The sequence below is a fragment of the Suricata suricatta genome, chromosome 9 (genome assembly GCF_006229205.1).
Source record: "Suricata suricatta isolate VVHF042 chromosome 9, meerkat_22Aug2017_6uvM2_HiC, whole genome shotgun sequence".
Taxonomy (NCBI): domain Eukaryota; kingdom Metazoa; phylum Chordata; class Mammalia; order Carnivora; family Herpestidae; genus Suricata; species Suricata suricatta.
This window is the reverse complement of record NC_043708.1, coordinates 42,870,908-42,898,438: the sequence shown is the minus strand read 5'-3', so window position 1 is coordinate 42,898,438 and position 27,531 is coordinate 42,870,908. Positions and strand designations below refer to the sequence as shown.

Here is a 27,531-nt window from a genome sequence, read left to right as displayed (position 1 = left end):
GATTTATCAACAAGATAATATATAAGATAGATAACTATGAAGCACTTTTGATCATAGTATAGGTATAAAATGAAATATGATACATTAATTTCCAGATTAATTATAATATCATTTATATCAGAACCAAGCATTCAGAGTTCAGATCTGGGAACAAAATTATATTAGGTTTGTATAAATTGGCTTTATGCTGAAATCCCTGACTCTAAGATCAAGAAAGCAAGTATGGGCCACAGTGATACATTTCATAATGCTCCTGAGACACAAGCAGCCCAGAAGCCTGAACATGAAGAAGGCATCTTTGAAAATACTGAAGGCCAACATATACAGAGGTTCTTAAGGAATTAGTGGCTGAAGGAAGCCAAGTATTTGCCAGGCTTCATGAGGTTAACAAAAGTTTCTGTTCTTTGATCTTACACTTGCCTTAATGAATTCTTTATATTCTAGGATCAAAGACTAGCAAACCAAGACCATTTCCTGACCTATTTTAGCAACTGGCCCTGGAAAGTTTCAAGGTAAGGCTATAAACGAGGGTTGTCAACCCAGCTACATATTAGAATCACCTGACCCAGGTCCTACTCCAGACTGTTGGAATAAACATATCCAGAAGCAGAGCTGAAAACCAGTGCTGTACACACTTAGTAAGCAAGAGAGCACTCTTTCCTGCATGCCACAGTGCCAGCAGCATGACCCTGAATCGGAGAGCTCTGCCTAACGAGGAATGTACAGCTCCAAAGGGAAATAGATTCCCCAAATTATAATCCATTTCAGGAATATAATGTGTTCACATCATACTATTAATAAGAGATTAAATGTGTGCAGTGTACACCTATGTCTATATACAAATCAACAGTGGAAAGATGAGAGCTTTCCCAGGAAGGCTTCACAGAAGGGCTAAATGTTTGAACTAGAGGTAGAGGCAAGAGGTCAGCAAACATAAAATAGTAGGACCTAAATAAAGTAATCTGAAAGAATTAAAATGAAAATAACCAATGATGACTGAATGTAGGATAGATTTATCTTCCCAACTGCACATTTCTAAAGGCAGAAACCTTGCCTTATTTTCTCTTGCATCACTTAGAAACACCCAGCATAAGCCAAGCTACATATTGGATATATAAGTATTAAACCAATTTGTCATAACAAATTTGAAACCTAAGTTTTTTGGGAAATAAATCTTCAGAATTTAGTATTAAAACATGCTACATTTTAAAGTATACAACACAAATAACAAATGGATTTCACAGTATATCAAACAAAAACATGTAAATTTTAAACCAACCTTATACACATACTGAAAAGTGAGTGGTACCAATTTATAAAACAAATCTAGAATATAAAGGAATTTTTCAAATTAAAAGTTGGAAAACTTACCGAATCAAGAAGATGGCATTCAGTAGTGAGACTTTTAGTATCAATTAGTACTGAAAAACAAAAAATAATTTTTAACTTTTTAAAGGATATCCTTGCAGTCAAGGCGAAAAGTTCCATATATGAAATGCTATGACAAAAACATAGGTCATCTTATGCTACGGCATTTTTATTTTTAATTTTAATTTTTTCTTAATGTTTGTTTATTTTTATGATAGACAGAGCATGGTGGGGAAGGGGCAGAGAGAGAGGTAAACAGAATCTAAAGCAGGCTCCAGGCCCTGAGCTGTCAGCACAAAGCCAGATGCGGGGCTCAAACCCACGAACTGTGAGATCATGACCTGAGCTGTAGTCGGACGCTTAACTGAGCCGCCTATGTGCCCCAGTGTTCTGGCATTTTTTAAAATGTACTTAAAATTTTAGTAAAATTCTTAAAATTCAGTATAGTCTTCTACAAATAAATCTCAGCTTATGATATTAAAGATACCATTGAGTGTCCAGTTTGATGAATATGTGGAGATTTGGGGAGAGTGGTGCATTTGGAGGGCATAGAAGCTTTGTATCCTTTCCCCTACCTTGCCCTATGCATCTCTTTCCATGGCTATTCCTGAGTTACATCCTTTTATAATATAAACAGGTTAATAAACTGTGATTGAGGGGGAAAAAAACAAGGTACCGCAAAGATGCTAGATGAAGAACACAGCTGGACTACATTAAATGTCTGGCCAAGGTTACGTTTATTTTGCCTTGGGCCCCAGCCAGAACAACACGACTGAGTAGCAAATGAAAACAGTAGGTGAAGCTATCACACATTATACTATAACAAAGCTACAAGAACCCCTTCCTATTGCAGAGCAATCATAGCAATGTAAATAGGAAAAGGCATTATGGAAGAAAAATAGGGCATTCTGAAGAAAGGTTTGAGGCTGTGTTGTTGAAAATGAGGTGAGGTTAAAAAAAAAAAAACTTCAGGGAATTTCTCTAATTCTGAGTCTGCACAATGAAGACTCCAAATAGGTCTAATGTAAAATGCTACTTATTGTCAACATGGATTAGTTTTTAATAGGTCTACTTCAAAAGGTTTGAGGTGTAGAGTGTGATTCTACAGCACATACTAATTCTCATAAGGTATTTATTGTGAATGTCTGATTTTTCCACATTTGTTCTTAGAAACTTGTACCCTGAAGTATTTATAATAATCTAAGTATTAGTCCAAGTTCATCTATTTAATAAAGTGTCATCTAAATATATTTAGAAGACCTCACCCGACTGAGAAATTTTAGTTTCCTCTTCCTGTAAGATGTTATTTTGTGATGCTATATTTTTTTCAGGGCTGCTCATCAAAACATCCTGTGCTGTAACTGAAGAATTGAGTTCCATTCCTTCTACATCATCTGAAATTTCTTCCTTTTTGTTAATATCATCTCTCACTTCACCAGCAGGTAGAAGCAAACTCATTCTTTCACTGGGTAAACGGTCCATCTCAAAGTTTATCTTGTTTGTATCCTGGAAATAAAAACATGCTTTTACATTTAATTACCAAAAATAGGAAAAAAAAGAAAATGTCTTGTTACTATTAAAAATAAAAACAGAAGAATGACATTCGGAACACAGGCTAAAGAGCATTGTAAATCCTACCATGTTGCTTCTTGAACAATTAGCTCAAAATTATTATAGCAATAGTATGATCGAAGGGAACTTTCTCAGCAAGTGTCTGCGATTCTCCACTTTAGTGGGTGGCAAGTATTTTTTTGTGAAGGGCCAAATGATAAGTATTTTAGGCTTTGTGAACCACAGAATCTCTGCCACAACCACCTAATACTCTACAATATTTAAGTGTGGCTGTGTTATAATAAAACTTTACTTACAGTAATAACCTTGATGTCAGTTAAAGAACACAAAATGGCACCATAGTTTGACAAGCCAAAGGCCTTTAAAACATGAATTATCATTTTATATGACTGACTCAGATTTAGATTTTGATTTCCAGAATGGAAATTCTGGGAGTTGTTTATGGAGTTACTATACATAATGACATAAATTGCTATCTACTATACTGGAATCAGACTTACATAATTTACTTGGATTAAATCTTGTAATCCGGAACACTGAGCATCTTCTATGCTGTTCCAAGAAAAAAAAAAAAAAAAGGAAAAGAAAAAAGAAGCACTGTAATCACATAATTAAACACTCTATCTTTTTACTTGTGTTTTGATATTGTCCCTCATGAGTCAAAGATGAAGCCTGGTCCAATGCCAGATCTGGCCCAAACAGGCTAGTTTTGGACCACAGCTACAAGCAGGATGGCCAAAAAACCCAGAAAGCTCACAGCCGGTTACCACGCTGCTCAGTCCACCAGCAATCTTCTGAACCTCAGCCAAATCCAGAGCCACACACAGACCAGGGAAAGGTTAGGATAAAGCCAACTCCCGGGAGTGCGGAAGCAACAACTGAGTTGTGTATCGCTGCAGTTGGCTACATTTACTTGTTTGCTACAGCATAATATATTCCAATCTCGAAGTTCGTCACTTGTGTTTCATTAGAAATATCGATCTCAACCTCTTGCAAGTAATTTTTTAAAAAAATATCCTATTTTCTAGTTTTCAACTTCATGTTGCCTTTGCTGCACAAAAATGTTTATGTGTAAGCTGCTCTTTTAGGACTATTTTCAGGAATTAAGTAAAAAAAAATTTTAAAGAGTACTTATAATATCACTTAAATACAATTATGGATCTTCTCAGCACAAGATAATAAACTAGAGAGATATAAAGTAACCTGCACTTAAGAAATGACAATAAATTGGTATTTAATAATCCAGATTTCTAGAATATTTAGTCCCCACAAAGGTTAAATATATTTAGGTTTATACTAAAAATTAGAAATCTTAAAATTTGTTCCATGAAATATTTAAAAGCAAAAACTTTCATCTGTTTCCTCTGTTTCGAGTCATAGGTTGTTCTTTTTTACTTTTTTGACAGCCTTCTCTGCTGTGATGGCTAAGTATTAATGCTATCCCACTCCAGATTAATAATAAATCCAACAGTCCTCTCCTGGCTCCAGACTATAATTTTATTTCCTACTTATCTTAAAGTGTCTTTTTTCCTATCAGGTTTCTGGTATCTTTATGTTCCACGAACAAGGACTATATAGATAATTTTGATGCACTTGTAGCAGAAAGAATATAGGCAGCATCCAGTTTTACCAATTATAAGCTGAATTTGGGAAAGTTACTAACTTCTCAAGTTTTCACACTTGAAAAATGGGGATCTAATACCTCACAGGGCTGTCCTGAGGATTAAATGAGATAATACATATTAGTAACCTAGAACCACGTCTAGCCCATAATTCTTTAGCACACATGACCTCTCCTTTATTTGTGCTATTATCTGTCAAGACAGCAATCTCAAGGTACTTTCTAGAAAGGCTGGTACAAAAGTGCCTACCTCTCAAGGACCCTGTAGGGAGGCACCACACACTGCTGTTTTGTAAATGATGAAAATGAACTATGTGAGTTAAACTTGTCCCAAGGTTTCACAGCTAGTATGCATGCCAGAGCTGCTTTTGAGCTCAGCTCTATGAAGCACTAAAGTCACAATGTGTTTAACACCAAGGGACACTGTATTGCTTCTTTTCTTCTTAGTTCTGCAGAATTTATTCTGGCCATCTAAATAGAACCGATTACCAATCAGAAATTGTAAGCCTTAGTTCCCTTATATAGGAAACAGAAGTATTTTCTGTACGGTACGGGCTCATTGTGAAATCTAATAAAAAATAAAGGTCTTGCATATTGTACCAGGTTAACAATCTGAAATGATATTTAATGTCAGCCTCTGTTATACTCTTGATAATAACACATGACAGAAATACCTGTTTTTAGGAACAGCTGAAAGTGAAGTCTCTTGATCAGCATGTCCGCATTTGGTACTTGGGGGATCAGGACTCTGTGGTGACACAGTTTCTCTCAGAACACCCATCTCAGCCCTGCTCTTAGGGGTCCTAAGTCTTTGAGAAAGGCGTGCAGACGAGAGAGGAAGTCCTAGAAGATGAAAGAAATCACCTCAATATCAAACTCCTTCATTCACTTTTCATTGTAACAAGCAGACAGTGCTGGTCCTTCCTAGTACCCCACCACCTAGCCTCCTTCTCCCGTAAAATGTTTGCTAAAGACAAATGCCTAGGGCTTTCGGTTACAGGTGGTATTAAACACACATGTTAGACTGTTTCCTCTTGACATCCCGCTACTCGACACAGTAACAGAGATCATCTTAAAAGGCAGAGTGTCACAAGGACAAAAAGTCTTTTTTTTTTTTTTTTTTAGCTCAGTGGCTTTTTAAACTTGAAATACAATTTTCTAGAACAAAGGGAAATTAAACAGAGACAATAATAGCCAGAACACTTTGGAAGATGTAATGTATATGAGTCAGTAGGATATTACTTACTAGACCCATGAAAATAAATCCTAAGTCAGTCAGGAAAGAAGAGAATCAACCCACTTTATACCATAGCACCCCTCAAAACAACTGGTGGCCTCAAGTATCTCTGGAAACAGAGATGAAAATGGAGCTAAAAACAGGAAGAGCAAAGTCAGTTTAAAGAACAAATGGAGCCCTTTCCTTATTCTGCACGGGTGGTCAACATGCGCCCCGCCACCACCCGAATTAGAAAACTTAGAGGCTTATTTCCTTAAAAGATGGAACAGAAGGCCTCTGACAGGGGATACCAGGTGAAGTTGAGAGGGGCTATCTGGAAAAAGGAGATTCAGTGAATATTTACAAACTGTTGAGACATTCAGTTTTTTCCTCCCACCTGGCCCCTGAAAGGCTGGGAGCCAGAATTATAGCCTCTAGGCAGCACACTGAAAGAATCTCTTCCGGGGAATCTGACTAGTGCATGAGAACAGACTTCAATACAGTGACGTGTAGAGTCCCAGCTCTATGGCACAGCTAAATCACCCCACAGTAAAAACCCCAGCACCCGCATGCTCTGTGCAGAGACCCGCTGTTAACCACAAGCAGGCAATCAATGATTGTCAGACACCCACGGAAAGCCTCTAATACGAGAGATGGAGGCCAAAACCAAACAGACAATGAGCACTTGGGTGGCTCAGTCGGTTGGGTATCCGACTGGCTCAAGTCATGATCTCATGGTTCGTGGGTTCAAGCCCTGCATTGGGCGCTGTGCTGACAGCTCAGAGCCTGGAGCCTGTTTCAGATTCTGTTTCCCTCTCTCTCTGCCCCTCCCCACCCTCTCAAAAATAAACAAACAGTAAAAAAAAAAAAAGCAGACAAAAGTATCTTGGAACAAATACTGACTCTACAGGGGAATGAAAACATAAAAGCTATCATTAACATCCTCGGAAAGGTAAGACAGTATACTTACCAAACCAGTACAGAATGTTATAAAATAGAACATTCCAAGAATGAGAAAGAGCTTTGGGGAATTTAAACCCAAACAAAGAGGACAACAAAACAAAACAAAGCACACCACCATGAGAGCCAACATGAAAGCTGAGGAAACACAGTAAGTAGAAAATGGCAACTACAGGAAAAATTATAAAAATAGCCTTTTTACCAGGAAGAAAATAAAATAGGTATTTCTGAAAGATCCAAGATAACCAAGGAGAGTAAATCATAGGAACAATTCAAGAAAAAAAAATCTATACATTGTTCAGAGAAAAGGCCTCAAACAACTCAAGACTCCAGGACTCCTGTAAGAACTGAAAGTGGATGAACTCAAATAGCATGAGAGGGGCTTCTCGGGGACTTCTGTAACAGGCCTCACACAAACTAAGTGCTCTGTAACTAAAACCCAATTTTAACAAGACAGCGTTGGGCCATAAACCTTAATCTCCCCAGTTGGAAGTGCCACACTGGGTCCGTGAGAGAATGGACAGTGAAGAGTTCACAGTAGTGGAAACCAGCAGGACCCTTGGGAAGTTAGCGGCACGGAGCCATGTTACTAGCAGGAGGCAATTCCTGGGTGGAAGGAAGCTGCTCAGAGTGAAGGAAACAAGCCAGGCCACGCCAGGTGTGGTACCTAAATTGACAGGAGAGTATAATATACTTGAGGTGATAAACTTACATTTTAATGTAAATACCAGCAGCTCAAGTTTATTTTCAGAAAACTTCCCAGTGGACACAGTTAAATAGGGAAAAAATATCCTTTCAGCTGCTGAGTACCTGGAGTGGACGTGGCCCCTTTCTCCTTGAAAACATCTATGGGCGCCTGGGTGGCTCAGTCAGTTGAGCATCTGACTCTTGGTTTCAGCTCAGGTCCTGACCTCAGGGCTATGGAATCAAGCCTCATGTACGGCTCTGCACTAACAGTGAGGGGCCAGCTTGGAATTTTCTCTCTCTCTCTCTCTGCCCCTTCTCTGCTCTCTTTCAAAATAAATATATAAACTTTAAAAATAAAAAAAGAAAAAGAAAACAAACATCTAGGGCTTAAAGCACTGATACAAGTTTCTACTGAGATTTACTTCAGCTATGACCTCTCATCACATGACTCATAAATAATTTCAATCTAGATATATAAATCAATCTAATAAAAATAGCTTACATGGGGTGCATGGGTGGCTCAACTGGGTGAGCAACAGACTCTTGATTTAAGCTCAGGTCATGATCTCACAGCTAGTAACTTTGAGCACTGCTTTGGGATTCTCCCCCTGCCCTTTCCCACCCCTGCTCGCATGCTCTCTCTCTCAGAATAAACTTCAAAAAAACAAGTTTAAAGATGGCCTAGGAAAAATGGGTATTGGGGGCCCTGGGTGGCTGGCTCATTCAGCTGAGTGACCGACTCTTGATTTTGGTTCAGGTCATAATCTCACAGTTCATGAGTTTAAGCCACACTGTCCGTGTGGAGCCTGCTTGGGATTCTCTCTCTCCCTCTCTCTCTGCCCCTCCCCCACTCATATGAGCATGCTCTCTCACTTTCTCTCAAATAAATACAAAACTTAAAAAAGAAAAATAGCTATTAAAAAGTCATAAGAAGGAAAATCATAAGATCAGAATTAGAAATCAGTTAGAAAATCATAAGAATGGTTTCCTAAAGTATTAAAAGCTGATTTCACTGGAATGCTTTCAAATTAGGAAATTAGTACATTAATTGTATTTCATAAAATCTGAGCAAAAGTTTTAATACAAATGAAAATTAAACCAAACCTACTTTTCATAAGCTTCTTTTTAAAGCACAATTAAAGAAGTGTGAGGATTTGATGCCTAAGATGCTTTGCATCTTAAATTCTAACTAACCCGAAGATTGTCACCTAACTTCTCATGTTTCCACCATGTCCCTTACTGCCTGGGATCCTGTGGCCTCCGTGGTAATAACCCATGTGAAATCACTTAGGAAACACAAAAGCCATATTAGAAGGGTGACCACACTTAACTGCACTCTAATCACACCACAACGTGCCCTCCATGTGTCTGTGAGTGCGCAGCTGTCCTCCAGACCCAGAGAGGGTTTATAAGCCTTCATGTGAAAGCTATTTTTCACCTCTTATACAAGCTCCCATCCAACCCAAATAGTTCCCTCGAGGAGTCTTAGAAAAACTAACCTGAGAAGGATTTAACGGGACTTTCAATTCTGAAAAACCCAGCATCAAACACTATTTTATCAACTTCTTTTGGTGTCACAGAGGCCGCTGCCTCTGCAAGTTCTTCCTGCTTCATCCTCTCTCGCATTGCGTTCTTTATGGCAGCGAGGCGATTTCTAGCTGCGATTCTTCCATCATCCTGTTTGGGTTTACTTGCTCCACCTGAGACAACTTTTTTCTGCAAAGAGAAATTATGACATTTATTACAGCTACTCATTATCATCTTATAAGAAAAACAAAGCATCCATATATATTTAACACAACTGGGGCGCCTGGGGGGCTCAGCTGGTTCGGTGTCCAACTCTTGATTTTGCTGAGATCACAGTCTCACAGTTTGTGGTTCGAGCCCCATATGGGGCGCTGCGCTGACAGTGAGAGCCTGCTTGGGATTCTCTCTTTCTCCCTCTGTGTCCCTCCCCAGTTCACGAGCACCCTCTCTCTCCCAAAATAAACAAAAAATGTCTTAAGAAATATTTAACATAATTAACTATAATTCTTTTTATAGTTTATTGTCAAGTTGGTTTCTATTTCAATACCCAGTGCTCTTCCCCACAAGTGCCCTCCTCCATGCCCATCACTTCCTTCCCCTTCCCCCCTCCCCGCTCAGTTTGTTTTCAGTATTCAAGAGTCTCTCATCATATACTTATAAGGTTCCTCCTATGTGCCAAAAATACCAGGGTCAAAAATGAAGGACAAAGTCCCTGCCCTCGAGGAGTTCAAAGCTTAGGGGAAGGGCTAGATATGGACATTAAGAAGAGTAAGTGTCATGATACAGACAGAATTAGCCAACTGTAAGAGAATACCAGGCTATTACCTAAATCAATCCTCAGAGGTATCCAGAAAGGCTTACGAGAAGTAGCTAGGCTGGAATCAAGTTAGCCAGGCTATAAGATGGGATGAGGAAAGGGCTGGAACATGCAAAGAACAGCATGTTTGCAAAGCCGGAAGTGAAAGAAAGCACAGCTGAGCTGGGAGGAGGTAACAACAGCTAGATTTAAAATCCCTTGTATGTAACCATTTTAAGGAGTCACACATTTATAGAGAGGACAAAGGAATAGAGCTTATTGATGACTTTTAATCAGGAGATTAACATCATCAGCTTTGTGTTTCTAAAGGTCACTCTGCCTATAGCCCGGGGAAGGGAGAATGGACTGGAGGGTAAGCCAGTTAGAAAAAAGACTACTGCACTGATACTGGGTAAAGACAGTAATTAGATTAAGGGGGAGAAATGGAAAAACGTAATTGGCTGCAAGAGGGAGCACTGAAAGGACTTAGCAATCTACTGGATGTGTGTGTTGGGGGGGAGGCGGTGAAATAGAGAAAGGACTCAAGAATACACCTCAGACACCTAGTGGGAATACCATTCTCTGAGACAGAGAAACACTGATGTGTGGGCAGATGACTTCAGTGTGGGATATACTGATTTTTTAAAAAATCTTTTTAATGTTTATTTTTGAGAGAGAAAGAGAGAGACATACACAGAGTGCAAGCAGGGGAGGAGCAGAGAGAGAGGCACAGAATCTGAAAGCAGGGCTAAACCTCAAAAACTACGAGATCATGACCTGAGCCAAAGTCGGATGCTTAACTAGCTGAGCCACCCAGGTGCCCTGGGGCATACTGATTTTAAGGTTTATGGAGTGAGGATATATGGAGGTAGAGCTTAGCAGTACGTGTGGTTTGAAATACAGATTCGAGACTCATTGCAGGACGGGCAAGAGTGAGCAGGAAGGATGTGGAAGGAAAGAAGAGAGTTGAGGTAGGAATCTGAGTATCACAAACATTTCAGGGATAAATGGAAAAACAAACATACAGACATGACTGAAGAATGGGCACAGAGACAGGAGAGGGAATCAACTGTTTTTAATCCTGCAGAATGACTAGATTTTATAATTAAGTAAGTGTCTAATAACTCAGCAACTAGAGAATCAATACCCCTGGTGATAACTGTTCTAGAGGCATCAAGAGGGGTGAAGTTGACTTGCAGTGAGTTGGAGAGATAAGTGAGGACCCAAACAGTAACCACAGAGTATAGACAACCTTTTCAGGAAGCTTGTCTGTGATTGGGAGATGGGAACAAAACAAGTTTAGGGTTTTTGTTTTTTTTTTTTAATGTAAGCAAAGCTAAGGCCCTTCAACATGTCTAAAAACTGAGAGGGGAAGAGAGGGAAAAAAAAAGGCTAATTGGTGTGATGACAGATTGATGAATAAGAATTCAGAGGGAAGAGGATCAAAGTATAGATAATAGTTTTATTTTATTTGTTTGATAATCTTAACAGTAGCCTGTAAAATAAAGTAAGAGGAGAGAGACACCTGGTGATAAGGGACAGAAGTACAAGGCTCTGATATAATGCTATGCTGACACAGCCAATCTGCAACACTGATGGTGTTAATGTTTCCAGGACTGGGTACTCAATAAAAAATACCCATGGTAGCTTCAAAATGTCCCAGCACTCTTCACTTTTTTAATTTGAAATTCATTCAATTAATTTAGTCACCGTCCTCAGGGTCCTTGTCATGAGACTTCATTAGTAAAATAATTTCGCAATAGATTTTAAATTCTTTAAAATTCTTATTTATTTTTGATAGACACAGAGCACATGCATGTGTGTGAGCGAGAGCAGGGGAGGGGGAGAGAGAAAGGGAGAGAGGAGAATCCTATGTAGGTTCCACACTTAGCTCAGAGTCCAACAGGACTTGATCTGATGACCATGAGATTGTGACCTGAGCTGAAACCAAGAGTTGGACACTTAACTCACTGAGCCATCCAGGGACCCCTGTAATAGGTTCTTTTAATACTGTACTATCTTAAGTTCCTAAGATAGGATTTAAAACACTTTATTTGGATTACATGAGAATAAAGCACTAATTTAGAAACCTGATTCTATAACCAAAGGTATTCTTCTAAAATATAGAGGGGCGCCTGGGTAGCTCAGTTGGTTAAGCATCTGACTCTTGATTTCAGCTCAGGTCATAATCTCATGGTGGTGAGATCAAGCCTCGTGTTGGGCTCTGCACTGGGCATAGATTCTGCTTGGGATTCTCTCTCCCTCTCTCCTTGCTCCTTCTCCACCTGTGCACGTGTGCTTGTACACGCGCTCTCTTGCTCTCAAAAAACATAAGATAAATAAAAATAAAATATAAAGAAACACTGGCAATGCTCTAAGGTGGTTTGAGATGTATCCATTTGACCAGAAACTCTGAGTTCAAAACATTACTAGAAAAAAAGTGGTACAAATAGAGAAGAACGGAATCTTTCATGTTAACAAAGCCAATTTTAGAGAAAATAGGAAAATTTACAAGATGAAGCACAGGTAAGAAGACAGATGTTCTAAAGAGCCATTGTCCCTCTTTGCTATTTAAAAACTATTTCACTTTGAACCAGATCACACAAAAGAGTATGTGAAAACAAAGAGGTGACGTAGCCTACTGATTAAGAATATGGATTCTGGAAAGAGAAAGTCTGGCCTTGAAACACAGCTCCACATTTGCCAAGTGATTTAATCTTTCTGGGTGTGAGGTTCCTCAACTGGAAGGCAGCTATGCTCACCACTATGTGAGGTTCCTCAACAGTAGCTTGGGGAACACAGAACCCACTTCATAGGACTGTTGTCATGATTAAATGAGCTTATACATGTAAAATACATAGAACAATACTTGGCACACACTAAGCATGGTATCGGTTATGTAGCACTCCTGTGATTATTACAACAAAACAGATGTGTACGGTTTGAAGTGTAAAACAAACATGCAGGGGTGTCTGGGGGGCTCATTCAGTTGAGCAGCCAACTCAATTTCAGCTCAGGTCATGATCTCACAATGTGTGGGTTTGAGCCCTGCATTTGGCTCTGTGCTGACAGTGAGGACCCTGCTTGGGATTCTCTCTCTCTTTCTGCCCCTTCCCCACTCATGCTCTCTTGCTCTCTAAAAATAATAAATAAATAAGCTTTAAAAATATATTAAACAAATAAACATGTACATACCCACTATCTGGTAACTTAGAAGCCCTTCCCAATTCAATTATAGCCCCTACCTCCTTTCCTCCATAAAGAATGTAGTGGTAAGCTGAATTTAAGATTTAGCTAATTTAGAATTTAGCTGAATTTCATTCTTTCTTCAAAGGCAATCTGGACATTGGATGTAATCTATGGGGCTTCATTGGTAAAAAGATGAAAACTCTGAAGCTAAAGGTTTTTAAAGCTTAAAAATAAAAATTCAGGGGTGCCTGGGTGGCTCAGTCGGTTGAGCATCCGGCTTTGGCTCAGGTCAGATCTCGCAGTTCGTGGGTTCGAGCCCCACGTCGGGCTCTGTGCTGACAGCTAGCTCAGAGCCTGGAGCCTGTTTCGGATTCTGTGTCTCCCTCTCTCTCTCTGACCCTCCCCTGCTCCAGCTGTCTCTCTGTCTCTCTCAAAAATAAATAAATAAATAAAAAGCATTGAAAAAAAAAATAAAAAAATAAAAATTCATTAAAGTAGAAGAATCTATGTTAGAAATTTGGATATAAAACCCACAAACTTACCCGAAAGACTTTTTTGTTTGTGTTATTATTGTTCTGCCATCCAGATTCCTCAAGTTTAGTCAAATTGTTGAATTTTTGGTTTATATCTTCTATCTGTTAGTAAATAAAGCACATATTTATAGATTAATGCTAACCATATTAAAATGAAAAACTAGAGAACTGAAGCTTCAAAAAATTGAGAATGGTGAGTTGGACTGATGGCATATAAAATTAGACTAAGTCATTCTTGATTTAATATTCAAATTAAGAATTCTTACAGTAAAATTATTATTTTTTCGTTGACAAACTTCCAAAATCTACAGAAAAGATGTCAAATATGAAGAACCCTCCTAATTTATTTTTGGCCATTAAAATGTAGAAGAGATATGCTAGGTATTTTTGTTTCCTAAATTATATAATGTGAACACAATATGTCATTGTTGTTTTTTTTAACACAATGTCCTTTGCAAATATTTCTCTCAGTCTGTGGCTTGCCTTCTCTAATTCTCTTGACACAATCCCATTTTAAAAGATTGAGGTAATACACCTACTAGCAGGATGAGGATGTATGATCCTTATCCTTCTGGAACAGTCCTCATCTCAACTAGTTACCTAAAGTGGTGCCTTCTGTGCACCTCTTTAGGGAGATCAGAACAAGCCTTTCTGCATTCCAGTCAAGGCTTATGTTCTTACGTTAACCTCCATGGGGTCTAGAACACATAGCCCCAAGAAAGGTCACTGTACGGGCATGGACAAGATAGAAGGCCAAAGGTGGAGTCAGTGTTGTCAGTGTATGACCCTCATCTTCTTGGTACTTCCAATCTCCTCCACAGAGGTAACCACTGTCAACTATTTAGTAACCATGCTTCATACCCCCTACTATGCATTTATACACATGCATATTCTCAATTTCTCTCTCCTGAAGAAAATCTAAATGGCAAAAGGACTCAGGATTATACTAGGACCAACTGATGTTCAACAATGTGTCCATGCAATCCAATGACGGAAGGACAGTCTTTTCAACAACAGTGCTAGGAAAATTGGATATCCACAGGAAGAAAGATGAATTTAAACTCTTATCTCTATCATACACAAAAGTGAACTCCATATGACTCATATACCCAACTGTAGAGCTAGAACTACAACATTTTTAGAAGAAAACATAAGAAAATCGATGTGAGTTGACATTTGGCAAAGAGTTCTTAGACATGGTGTCAAAAATCACAGCATAGAAGAAAAAAGTTGATAAACTGAATATCATCAAAATTAAAAACATGTACACTTCAGAAGACACCATTAAGAAAATTAAGACAAGCTACAAAGTGGGGGGAACCATCGCTTCTCGGCCTTTTGGCTAAGATCAAGTGAAGTGGGGGGAAACCTCTGCAGATAATATTTTTTGTTTGGACTTGTCTCCAAAATACATAAAGAACACTTACAACTCAATAATAAAAAGACAAACCCAATTTTAAAATAGCTAAAAGATTTGAATAGAAATTTCACCAAAGAAGACATTCAAATGGCTAATAAACATATGAAAAGATAATTATCGTAATTCATTAGGGAAATGCAACTCAAGACGACAACAAATACCTTGTGCCCACTAACAAGTACTAGGGAGGATGTGGAGATGTAGGAAAACTCATACATTGTTGATGGGAAAGTAAAATATTACAATCACTTTGGGGAACAGTATGGCAATTTCTTAAAAGTAAACATGAATTTACTTTATATCCCAGCAATAACTAGATATTTACCCCAAGAGAAATAAAAACTAATGTCCACACTAAGATTTGTATGTGCATATTCACAGAAGAGTATTCATAATCACCAAAGTAGAAACAATAGAAGTGTCCTTCAGCTGGTGAATAGAGAGTGGTGTATTTACTCAATAAAGTACTACTCGGTGATGAAAAGGAACAAACTACAGACAGGTCCCACAACCCGGAAGAACCTCAAAAACATCATGCTAAGTGAAAGAAGCCACATATGCAAAACTACATATTGTATTATTTTACTTAATATGACGTGTCCAGAAAAGGCAAATCTACAGAGTAAGTTGCTTGGGGCTGGGAGTAGGAATGAGGATTCACTTGCATACAGGCAAGAAAGATCTTTTCATGAAAATATTCTACACTTGGACTGTGGCGACGGTTGCACAACTCTGCAAATTTACTGAAAATCACTGAATTGTACATTTAGAACTGGTAAGTTCTGTGATATTAAACTTCAGAAGAGCTCTTAAAGAAAAAAAAAAAAACAGGTCCCCATAGCCAACTTAAAGAGGCTCCCAATGGCCAAAGCTGGGAAATGAACATCAACAAATACTAAATGTAAACAATATAAACACATCAGATACCTTCAAATCTATCAGTTATTAATACTAAAACACAAAATTAATTGGTCACCGCTGAAGGATGCTAGTGAAACAACTCCTTAAGAAAACTGGCAAATATATAAAAACTGGTCGTAAAGCAATACTTAACATCACCATGACTACCTAAACACTATTCACATCAAAGCCATATAACAATGGACATTATCTTTCCTTCACTTTTTCTCTACTCTGAATACTGTGTTTGCTTTTCATATGCTTTGTTTTTATGTATCTATTATCAATTCACCTCTAAATTCTCTAAAAACCTTCCATGAATAAAATTTAAAAAGCAAACAGGGGCACGTGGGTGGCTCAGTCAGTTGAGTGTCGATCCTTGATTTCAGCTGAGGTCATGATCCAGGGGAATGGGATGGAGCCCTGCTCAGCCTTACGCCTGCTTGGGATTCTCTCAATTTCTCCCTCAGCCCCTCACCCACTTATCTTTTCTCTCTCTCTCAAAATAAAAAAAAATAATAAAAAAGCTAGCAAACAGATCAGGTATGATAGATTTAGTTCAGTTTCACAGAGACAGATCTCACAGAGCCCAGGTCCTCCTGCTCCAATCAACCACTGCCTCGAAAACTGCACACCGCAACTCACCTCAGCCCCGATTCCCTCACTCTCCTTCTGACGCTCAGCCCTGTCTCCACCCGTTTCTCGATTAACTCCCTCATTTTTGTAAGGTACATTCTCACTTGGTTTCCTAAGAAAGGGAATGTGGGAGGTAAAATGTGAGACTGTGTGTGTCTAAAAAGTGCCTTGTCACCCTCACATATGACTGGGTACAAAACTCCAAGTTGAAAGTTATTTTCCCCTCAGAAGTTTGAGGGCAAGAGCTTTCAGTGTTACTTTCAGTGTTGTTTAGAAATCCAAGGCTATTTTGGATTTTGACTCTTGTATAAGATTTGTTTTCTCTCTCTGGATGCTTCTAGGTTTTTCTCGTCATCCTCAAAGCTGTACAACGTGCGCTTGTGTGGGTTTACTCTGATTCACACTGTTAGGCACTCAATGGCCTCCTTTGATCTGGAATTCAGGTCCTCCAGTTTGGGAAAAAATTTCAAGTATTTCATTGATTATTTCCTCTCCACTATTTTTTGTTCTCTTTTTCTGGAATTCCTATTATTTAGATATAGACTTCCTAGACTGGCCCACTTAATCTTCTTATCTATCTTATTCAATCTCTCCTACGTTACATCTCTCTCTTAGCTCTATTTCATCTTTCACTCTATTTTATCTTTCGCTCTATTCCATCTTTCTACTGATTCTTAACATTTCTGCTTTCATAGTTTTTAACTTCAATGAGTAACTTTTGTTCTCCGAATGCTTTTTTTTAAATGTGTTTTTAATTGTCAGATGAAATGTCTGGTCCCTTTGAGAATATTAACACTTGCAGGTAAAAGTTTTTTTCTCCTTATATTATCCTCATTTCCTCCATCCAAAAAGTTTTCTTCCTGAGTTTGCTTTGACTTTTTCCCCCCCTTTTTTTCAAATTTGAGGCTTTCCTCAAATGTCTAATGACTTTTTGGCTACTAGTTCTTGAAATAGTATTTTGTATGTTCATCTATAAAGTAAGTCAAGAAGCTAGAAAGTGTCATGTCCTCCCATGCTTTTCGTGATCTTCCTAGCGATTCCCTCTATTATAGCACTTTGTACATTAGATTGGAATTATATGTTGTGCCTGGCTCACTGATAAAGTACAAGCTTCTCTAGGAGAGAGAATGTGCCTTATTTTTCAACTTTTGGTATACTGTCTGGCACATAGTAAGAACTCAATAACTGCTAGATGATATGAATTAACAAAGACTAGATTTGCTCATTTTTCTCAAGTGCAGAATCATTATAGTCTATACAACAGTTGAATATAATCTCAAGTTCCCAACCATCAGAAATCATCCTGACAACCCAAGGAAGAAGCAGACACAGTTATAAAATTTAGACAGTATTTAAAATTTTTTTAATGTTTATTTATTATTGAGAGAAAGCGAGCGTGAGCAGGGGAGGGGCAGAGAGAGAGGGAGACACAGAATCCAAAGCAGGCTCCGGTCTCCGAGTTGTCAGCACAGAGCCCAACACAGGGCTCAAACCAACGAACTGCGAGATCACGACCTGAGCTGAAGTCAGACACCCAACCGACTGAGCCACCCAGGTGCCCCAAGGCAGTACTTTACAGTTTATAAAGATGCTGTCTAATATTACATTTAACATTACAGGTACCTAAAAAGCATCTCCATTACCCCCATTTTATTATTGTTAACCTTTTTTTTTAAGTGTTTATTCATTTTTAAGATACAGAAAGACAGGGGCGCCTGGGTGGCTCAGTCGGTTAAGCCTCCGGCTTCAGCTCAGGTCAGATCTCACGTTCGTGTGTTCGAGCCCCGCATCGGGCTCTGTGCTGACAGCTAGCTCAGAGCCTGGAGCCTGCTTCTGGTTCTGTGTCTCCTTCTCTCTCTGCCCCTCCCCCTCTCGTGCTCTGTCTCTCTCTGTATCAAAAATAAATAAAACATTAAAAAAAATTTAAAAAAAAAGATACAGAAAGACAGAGCACAAGTGGGGAAGGGCGAGAGAGAGAGAGAGAGACAGACAGAGAGACAGAGAGACAGAGAGACAGAGAGAGACAGACACAACAGAATCCGAAGCAGGCTCCAAGTTGTCAGCATAGAGCCCAACGTGGGGTTTGAACTCACAAATCGTGAGATCATGACGTGAGCTGAAATCAGATGCTTAACCAACTGAGCTATCCAGGTACCCTTAAACTCATTTTAAAAATCTCATTAAATAAAAAAATTTTAAAAAACATTTATTCATTTTTGAGAGTGAGAGAGACAGAGCAGGAGTTGGGGAGGGGCAGAGAAAGTAGAAGGTGCAGAATCAGAAGCGGGCTCTCAGCACAGAGCCCAAGTGCTGCTCGAGTTCACGGATTGTGAGATCATGACCTGAGCTGATGTCAGACGCTCAACCAACTGAGCCATCCAGGCACCCTGTTTAATCTCATATTTTTTAATGTTTTATTTTTGAGAGAGAGAGCACGAGCAGGGGAGGGGCAGAAAGAGAGGATCCAAAGTAGGCTCAGTGCTAACAGCAGAGGAGACCGATGCGGGACTTAAACTCATAAACCAGGAGATCACGGCCTGAGCAGATGTCAGACATTCAGTGACCAAGCCACCCAGGTGCCCCCAACCTCATTTTCAAAAAGACCAGGCCCCAAGTTAATACACTGAAAAGGCTTGAGCACGTACCTGAAAACTAACCATATCCCAAAATCCGTCCAGGTCTGTACAGGTCGTCTCCTTCTCTCCTCGTTTGTATTCACAGTTGTCCACCAGCCCTTCAAACTGCTTGAACCTTTCCTTCATAAGGAGTCTTGTTTGCCCAACTGCTGTGCGAATAAGATCTTTAGCTAGAGGAAAGATGAGGTTTTTAAAAGTTAAAAGACCAAAAAATGGACCTATACTGTCAGCCTACCAATTGATAAGAAGACCTTACCATAAATATCAAAAATTTTACCTTAATGCAAAACAAAAAACAGCACTATAAAACTGTCTTACAAATACTGAGCACTGTTTGCTTCAATTCCTGCTAAGAATCAGCAATATTCATTCTCATACAGACGAGTTGCACAATACATACATCTACCTCTCGTATTTAATAAGAATTCAACCTCAAGCAACTCATCACACATCAGTATCCACAAAAGACTTCACACTGACAGAACGCAAATGATTTTTTTCTAAACAGCTTCCCCAAATAAGTCAAATTAAGGAATTTTTCTAAAAATCCGTTCCATATTGATTTGGGTCATTTTCATTCAGAAAATATTTTTGTTTAATTAAACAATACAAGTTACAGATGTCACTCACAGTTATATCAAAAATATCTAATAACAAGCAAATGTCTAATTTTCAGGAATAATAATATTCCAATTACTTATATCTTTTAAGTCACGTACCTTAAATGCACAGAAATATTAGGAAACATGTTGAAATATAAAAAATTCTTGCTGCTTTTAAAAACAATATAACTATGAAGTTAGAGAATACTAGATATTTATTTTCCAGATAAATGTAACTATATTTAAAAAAACAAAAACATAAAAAAATGTAAATGTTCCCTTACCATCATCTGGAATGTCCAATTCAAGCTTCCTGTCCCACTCCAGACAGTGCGAAGTTAATTTCTCAGTTTCTGACTGAAGAATATTTCTAAAATTAAGATACACATGTTTTACAAATGTTTCTCATACTAATATCTAAGTGTTTGCATTATGACACACTTAATATGAGAAGACAGGCACAATGTTAATTTTTCAGAGTTGATGCTGATTTTATGAATTGCGATATATTAAAATCCACAAATACAAGTTGATACCTTATCTCCACCTTTCTACACCTAAAACTTACGCAAATGGGTTAGTGCCAAGAGCCCACTTTTCACACTACACTATTAGTTCCAACTTCTTTTGTTCTTGTTTTTCAGAGGCTTTACAGAAAGAATCAGGTGATCTTTACTTTTGTTATTAGTTCTGAGTTATTGCCCATGGAATGAAGACTAACTCAACTTTCAAAAGTAAGTTGAAGCTAATCACTGTAAGTATGGAATTACAGTGACAAGGCCCCACAGGTTCTCTATAATCAGTAGGCTTTGCTTACTACTCCAAAGGCAGTGGTTCTCAACAGGGGTCAATTTTGTACCTCTCCACATACGTGAGAATGTCTAGAGGCACTTCTGTGTCTTGAACTGGAGGGGTGCTACTGACCAAGGATGTTAGCAAAGAACCTAGAATGCAGGGTCCCCATAAGAATTATCTAGTCTAAAATGTTAATAGTGCCAAGGTTAAGAAACTGGCTTAAGGCGAACATAATCTCTTTATAAAAAGCATCTTAGGAGAAACTGAGGATAGTTTTTGTTTCCTTGAAGAAAAATTTAGCTGTTCATATCTAATAGCATGACACAGGATGACTTAATTTATGAGAAAGGAGACCTGGCTTAGATCTGATATTATTAAGTTGGGTAAGTTGTTCATTGTCTCAATGTCTCACAGCTGAAAACACAATGGATTAGCTAAATCTCTAAAATTCATTACAATTCTAAAATTTCATCCTCTAAAAACAATTGAAGTAGCTTTCAAAAGTATTAAAAGATACTTATTAATAATAGAATAAATAAATATTAAAACTACAGCAAGATAGTGTCTTATCTACTTGATTGGCAAAGCTCAAAAATTGTTAATCTTGTTTGAAAAAGGTAGGAAAATGTTCTTTTTACATTTTCAAGAAAAATAGCATGTGTATAAGCATGTATGTGTGCATGCCTGCATGTGGATTATAATTTGGAAAATCTGAATACTGACTGGATATTTTATAACATTAAATAATTATTATGATTATGTTAAGCACAATAAATATTATGGTTATGTTAATGTGAATTTTCAACTTTGAAAAATACCTACAGAAATATTAATGGATGAAATGATATGATTATTTGGGATTTTCTTAAAACATCCTGAGTCAGAAGTATACGGAATATGTAACACGACTGACCCTGAGTGATGGGTACAAGGGAGTTCAGTATACTATTCCCTGTACTTTCACAGAAGCTTTAAATTTTCCACAATAAAAAGTTAAAAAAAAAAAGAGCATGTAATTATTTCCTGTGTCAAGTGCAGTCCGCTGATTTGTTTTGAAGGCCTATACATGACATGGATGAGGTTCCCTAAACAGGATGTTAGTTTTCACTCTTCACAGTTGGAAAAACTCAATCCTACTTCATGACTTAGTAGGCCAAAGAGCTTCCTACCAGCTCCAACTAACCTTCCTTTGTAAAATAAAGGTTAACTCAGTTTCTTTGTGGGGGGAAAAAGTGTGAGAAAAATAGGAACTCCCATAACTTGCTGAAGGGAATGAAAATTGAGGTTGTTACGTATTTTCATGTGAGAGAATTGGAAAGCATACAAGGTTGGTCTTTGCAGCCTTGATTGTGTTAGTACTAGACTGAACTCTTTAAATAATGAGCAACAGCAATTTGCTACTCAGTAAACAGTGGTACATCATGTAATTGGAAACTATATGGTCAATAGACACCCCCCCCACCACCAATAACATGAGTAAGCTAAAGTATTAAAATAGAAGGTCTCCCCCAGTGAACATTAAATGAAAGCAGAATAACCCATTGTGTTCATTAAAAAGGAGAACTATATATATGTTTGTTTATATATATGTTACCGATCTCTCTGAAGGTTTTCATAAAACCTGAGTACACTTGCCTCCGTGGTAGATTAACCATGGGGTTAGAAGACAGTTGAGAAAGGGCTTCTCACTTGTACCTTTTCCCACCTTTTGAATTGAGAACCACATGAGTTAGAGTACCAGCTACTGAAAGCATAATTAAAATTTAAAAGATAAATGAAATTCAGTCTAATTTAATCTGTTATACAGAGGTTAAAATAGTTTAATTTGGGTTTTAAATATCTAGACATTAATGTAAACATTTTACACTAAGAACAAAATGGACGAACCTGAAATACGGCACATCATGCTGTGGCTGAGATACTTGATCTTCATTTATCTCAAGTGACGAGACTTCTTTTATTGGAAGGCCATGTGAAGTTTTAGTAGAAGTTTCATCTTTACTTAAGACATGTTCTACAAAGAAAACACCACATATAAATTTCAAAGCAGCAGTTTTTCTATAATGACATCCCCTACAAAAAGACAAAATTTTTTAAATCCTTCAATTTTTTCATTGTTGAACTTTAACATTTCTCCTTCAATGATTTCATTTACCACATCTCCTCTAAATTGTCTTGACTTTTTCATCTCTTCAAATTTACATTTTCCCCCTTCTCTCAGTCTGCATTCCTCATTCCAATTCTCTGTCTGGATGTCTTTCCCCAGGTTTCCCATCTCTTCTGAGCCTGTGGGACTCTATAATAAATCTCTGATAAATCACAGTCTGAAGGTAAGTAAAAATTTAATTAAAATGCCATACCTTTACTGCAAACTGTGAGAGAACCCAAAGAATACTGCAGTTTATTTGAATCTTGATGTACTGTCTTCACACAGGAAGTTTTACTCTGTGGGGCCAGCGTTTCTTTTGCTGCTTCTTGAGTCTTGGCACTAAAAGCAATAGCAAAGGTACACTTCATGAAGCATGAACTCTATTATATAATTGAAGTATTTCAAAATTATATTCTTTTTTAAAAACCAGGGATAAAATAAAAAATGTTTATTTAAGTATTATTTATTTTTGAGAGAGTACAAGCAGGGGAGGGGCAGAGAGAAAGGGACAGAGGATACAAAACAGACCCTGCACTGATAGCAGCAAGCCCCAGGTGGGCTCACAGACCACAAACTTATGACCTAAGTCGAAGTCAGACGCTCAACCTACTGAGCCACTCAGGTGCCCCAACATATGTTAATTTTTTAAAACAATAGGTCAATTCTGGAGCAGAAAAATTTAAACACCTATGTAGTGAGAATGTCCATCTTCACTAATTGTAAAGATATCTAAAGATTTTGAAGAACTCTTAATGGAAGAAACACTTAGCTGTCTTACTGCTGCTGGGCAGTTTCTAGTAAATCTGCAAACAGTCTGCAAAACAAGCTTGCATTTTCTTTTAAAGAATCCAACTGATCCCTCTCCCCCTTCCAATTTGCAAGTTAATCAGTTTTTCTCAAGTAATAGTCAGCAAAAGAACACAAACAAAAGCCCATGTCTGAGCTACAGTATTATAGCAACTTCTTTTTTTGTTTATTTTTTTTAATGTTTTATTTATTTTTGATAGAGAGAGAGAGACAGAGCATGAGAGAGGGAGGGGCAGAGAGAGGAGACACAGAACCGGAAGCAGGCTCCAGGCTCTGAGCTAGCTGTCAGCACAGAGCCTGATGTGGGGCTCGAACCCACAAACGTGAGATCTGACCTGTGCCGGAGGCTTAACCGACTGAGCCACCCAGGCGCCCCTTGTTTGTTTATTTTTGAGGGGGGGTAGGAGGGCAGGAGAGAGGGGAGAAGAGTGGGGGATGGGGTGAAGGGAGAGAAGGAGAGGGAGAGGGACAGAGAGAGGGGGAGGGAGAGAGAGAGAGAGAGAGAGAGAGAGCGCACGGGCATAGGAGGGTCTGAGAGAGAGGGAGACACAGAATCCAAAGCAGGCTCCAGGCTCTAAGCTAACACAGAGCCTGATGCGAGGGGTGAACTCACAAACCACAAGATCATGACCTGAGCCCAAGTCAGACAATTAGCTGACTGAGCTACCCAGGTGCCCCAGTAACTTCTAAAAATTTATTTCTAAGTGTTATAAAAAAGTCACTTCTTAAAAGCAATAAAACAGAAATTGTACTATGAAAATAAAGTTAATAGCAATGCATAGGAAATATCAAAACTGTCAAAAAGATTATTGTAGCCTTCTGAAGAATGTTTTAACCAAATTTTCATGAGTTATAATTAAATTAATTAAATAATAACTCTTAAAAAAGGCCAAATCTAAGAAAGGCATTTGTTACCATCTTAGCAAGGAATTCATTATTAACATTACATTCTTACACTTCTGTTTTTAAAGAGGTCCAGGTATAACTGGGTGTCAAGAAAGCACTGGCACTTCTGGGAGTCATAGGTGTTACTTGATATGTCTTCAGACCATCCAATGGCTGAAACATAAAATCCTGAGGCGCGAAGGAATTCTTTCCTTTCATTTTTGTAGTATTTGTCTTAGGTAAGTTTTCCATTTTTGGTAAGACTCCATCTGGATCTATTCCATTTGTTGCACTGGTTTGTGAATCCAAAATATTTTCTTCATGATCAAGTTTAAAAGAAATGACCTAGTTGCGAGTAAACAGAATAGAATGAGAATTTCTCTTCTGGGGATACATTCGACCAATTTTTACAAGCCTGAAAACCTGACAGTTGATATCTATGTCTCACGTACATAATTTAAGAGAAAAAAAACCAAATACAATGAAATGTATACAAGGAATCAGAAAACCAGATACACAAAACCAATGCTAAGATCCAGAAAGAGGGAAAAGTAATCCTCATTGTAGGATTTAGGTATTGCAACAAATTAAAATATATGAAAGCTAAAATGGAAAAATTTACTCACCTAACAAATACAGAACTCTTTTTACTTAGATTATGATAATTACAATAGTTTGAGAATCAGAAATCCAATGTTTATTAGATGTCTACTACTGTCAGGTACCAAATCATCTCTGTAAATAACCTTGATTATAAATAACTTTGTCATAGGAGCAAATTTTTTAACATTACACAATAAGATAAACCATATAAAATGTGAAGTATATTTTCTTTTTCAAGTCAGTGTAATTACTTGGTTTTTTTTTAATGGAGATAATAATTGACACGTAACATTATATTAGTTTCAAGTGTAAACATGACTCGATAGTTGTATATATTATGAAATGATCACCACAATAAATCTAGTTAACATGTATCACCATACATAGTTACAGAATTTTGTTTCATGTGATGAGAATGTTTAAGAACTTTTAAGGGTGATAGTGTCCCTGAGGCCAACATGGCAGGGAAGTAAACACCCAGTGATAAGCCTTAAAGAGGAAATCAATCTTAAGGGAAGCACATGAGGTCCAGCTGCTTACTCGTGAAGATTCACCCTATACTGTCTACCTTGGAGGATCTAGGTTTGATTTTTAGTAAGAACCTAGCCAAATTTCTTACACTTTGGCAAAACTTGTATTTTTAAGGTTAAGGAATTGTAATGTGGCTTATAAACCAAGTAATCGGGTCCCCGAATTGGCGAACCTTTTTTGAAGACTCTACTAGACCCTATGCTAGACACTATCAGAAATGTTAGGTTATTTCTTTTTTTTTATGTTCTTTATTCATTTTTGATACAGATAGAGACAGAGCATAGAGGGGGAGAGGCAGAGAGAGAAGGAGACACAGAACCGGAAGCAGGCTCCAGGCTCTGAGCTAGCGGTCAACACAGAGCCTGATGCGGGGCTCGAACCCACGAACGTGAGATCTGACCTGAGCTGAAGTCGGAGGCTTAACCGACTGAGCCACCCAGGCGCCCCGGTTATTTAATTCTTAAAACTACTCCAAGTATGTACTGCGTATTAGAGATGGGAAAACAAATTCATAACTTGCCCAAGGCTATCTAGCTAAGTGGAAGCAGAGATAATATTCAAACTCATGCCTAAATGAATCCAAAGTCAATACATTTCACCCTATTCCATCTTATCTCTTAGTCAATTTCCATGTGAGGATTTCTGTCAGCTAATCAGCTACTGTATTTCTCTATCTCCTGTTAACCAAATTCTTTCTCTAGCTATAAAGCTCTGAGGATATAATACCTGAAAGACAACAGTAAATCCTCTTCATGCTTCTTTATGGTTTAAGATGTTTTAACACACATGGAGGTTAACTCTCTTGAAATAGCCGTGTATGCTTAATTTCAACTTATGAAAGTAGCAATGAGATTTTCAAAGTATCTAGGAATACACAGATGTTTATACTCTACCTTGTCAGGTTTTGTTTCTATATTTTTGGCAGGTCTTCCTTGATTTGGTGCCTTTCTCTCTGTTTCATTATCTAAAATAAAAGTAAAATAAGACAATCATTTTGATTAGACAGAAAATGCTACTTAAAAAAAGTTTTTAAATGTTTTTATTTATTTTTGAGAGAGAGACTGCATGAGCAGGGGAGGGTCAGAGAGAGAGGGAGACATAGAATCGGAGGCAGCCTCCAGGATCTGAGCTAGCTGTCAGCACAGAGCCCAACACGGGGCTTGAACCCATGAACCATGAGATCATGACCTAAGCCAAAGTCAGACACTCAACAGACTGAGCCACCCAGCAGCCCCCAGAAAATGCTACTTTAAAAGCACTAGGTAGGGGCGCCTGGGTGGCTCAGTCAGTTAAGCGTCCAACTTTGGCTCAGGTCATGATCTCGTGGTCCGTGAGTTTGAGCCCCTCATTGGGCTCTGTGCTGACAGCTAGCTCAGAGCCTGGAATCTGTCTTTTGATTCTGTGTCTCCCTCTCTCTCTGACCCTCCCCTGCTCGCTCTCTCTCTTTCTCAAAAATAAATTAAAAAATATAAAAAATAGAAATTAAAAAATAAATAAAAGCACTAGGTAATTTGGACAAGAAAAAAAGGCAGCAATAGGAATGTATATCTTAAAAGATATTTTTGACTAAGAGTCATATTATAAGATGAGATAAAAACAGATGAAATTTCCTGCCAAGTCAAGGCCATCTGCTTTCAAAACAAAACCAAGTGTTAAAGTATTTTACCTTTTGCCTTTGAATATCAAGTACGTATTTATTGTAGAAAATTAGAAAAATAAAGAAAAGCACAAGAACAAGAAAATTAAAAATAACCCAAGATTACATTACTCAGTGACGATCATTAGTGACACTTTAGTGTTATGCTTTTCCAGTTTTATTCTATGTTCACATATTCACATACATGTTTTAGGACTGTAATCATACTGTTGAGAATTTGACCTGTTTTTCTTTGCCCAAAACATTCTAGATCAGTCACTCATCAAGGAATAGTTCTTACCATTAGCTCTTGTGACTGGCTTTCTTGTTGTAGTAGATGAGACTGTTCTGACATTTTGCCTTGCTGCTTGAGTGGCTGATCGAGTCATTCTCACTGATGTGGTTGTTACAGGCTGGACAGCTGTGGGGGGAAAATAATCAAATCAAATGCTTTTCATAATC

The 27,531-nt window shown here is 38.1% G+C and overlaps 1 protein-coding gene across 1 annotated transcript in view; it reads right to left on the bottom strand.

Annotated features, from left to right (window-relative positions):
• The window catches only part of DLGAP5 (DLG associated protein 5), a 38,680-nt gene that overhangs the window by 941 nt on the left and 10,208 nt on the right, over positions 1-27,531 (bottom strand). The window contains exons 6-18 of the mRNA XM_029951539.1: positions 27,371-27,490; positions 26,327-26,397; positions 24,370-24,644; positions 22,819-22,946; positions 22,346-22,472; positions 19,948-20,033; positions 19,071-19,231; positions 13,479-13,571; positions 8,924-9,140; positions 5,236-5,404; positions 3,441-3,492; positions 2,634-2,874; positions 1,372-1,421 (exon numbers count right to left, since the gene is read on the bottom strand). Of these exons, the coding sequence (XP_029807399.1) occupies positions 1,372-1,421; positions 2,634-2,874; positions 3,441-3,492; positions 5,236-5,404; positions 8,924-9,140; positions 13,479-13,571; positions 19,071-19,231; positions 19,948-20,033; positions 22,346-22,472; positions 22,819-22,946; positions 24,370-24,644; positions 26,327-26,397; positions 27,371-27,490 (1,790 nt within the window). The remainder of the gene's footprint in view (positions 1-1,371; positions 1,422-2,633; positions 2,875-3,440; positions 3,493-5,235; positions 5,405-8,923; positions 9,141-13,478; positions 13,572-19,070; positions 19,232-19,947; positions 20,034-22,345; positions 22,473-22,818; positions 22,947-24,369; positions 24,645-26,326; positions 26,398-27,370; positions 27,491-27,531) is intronic.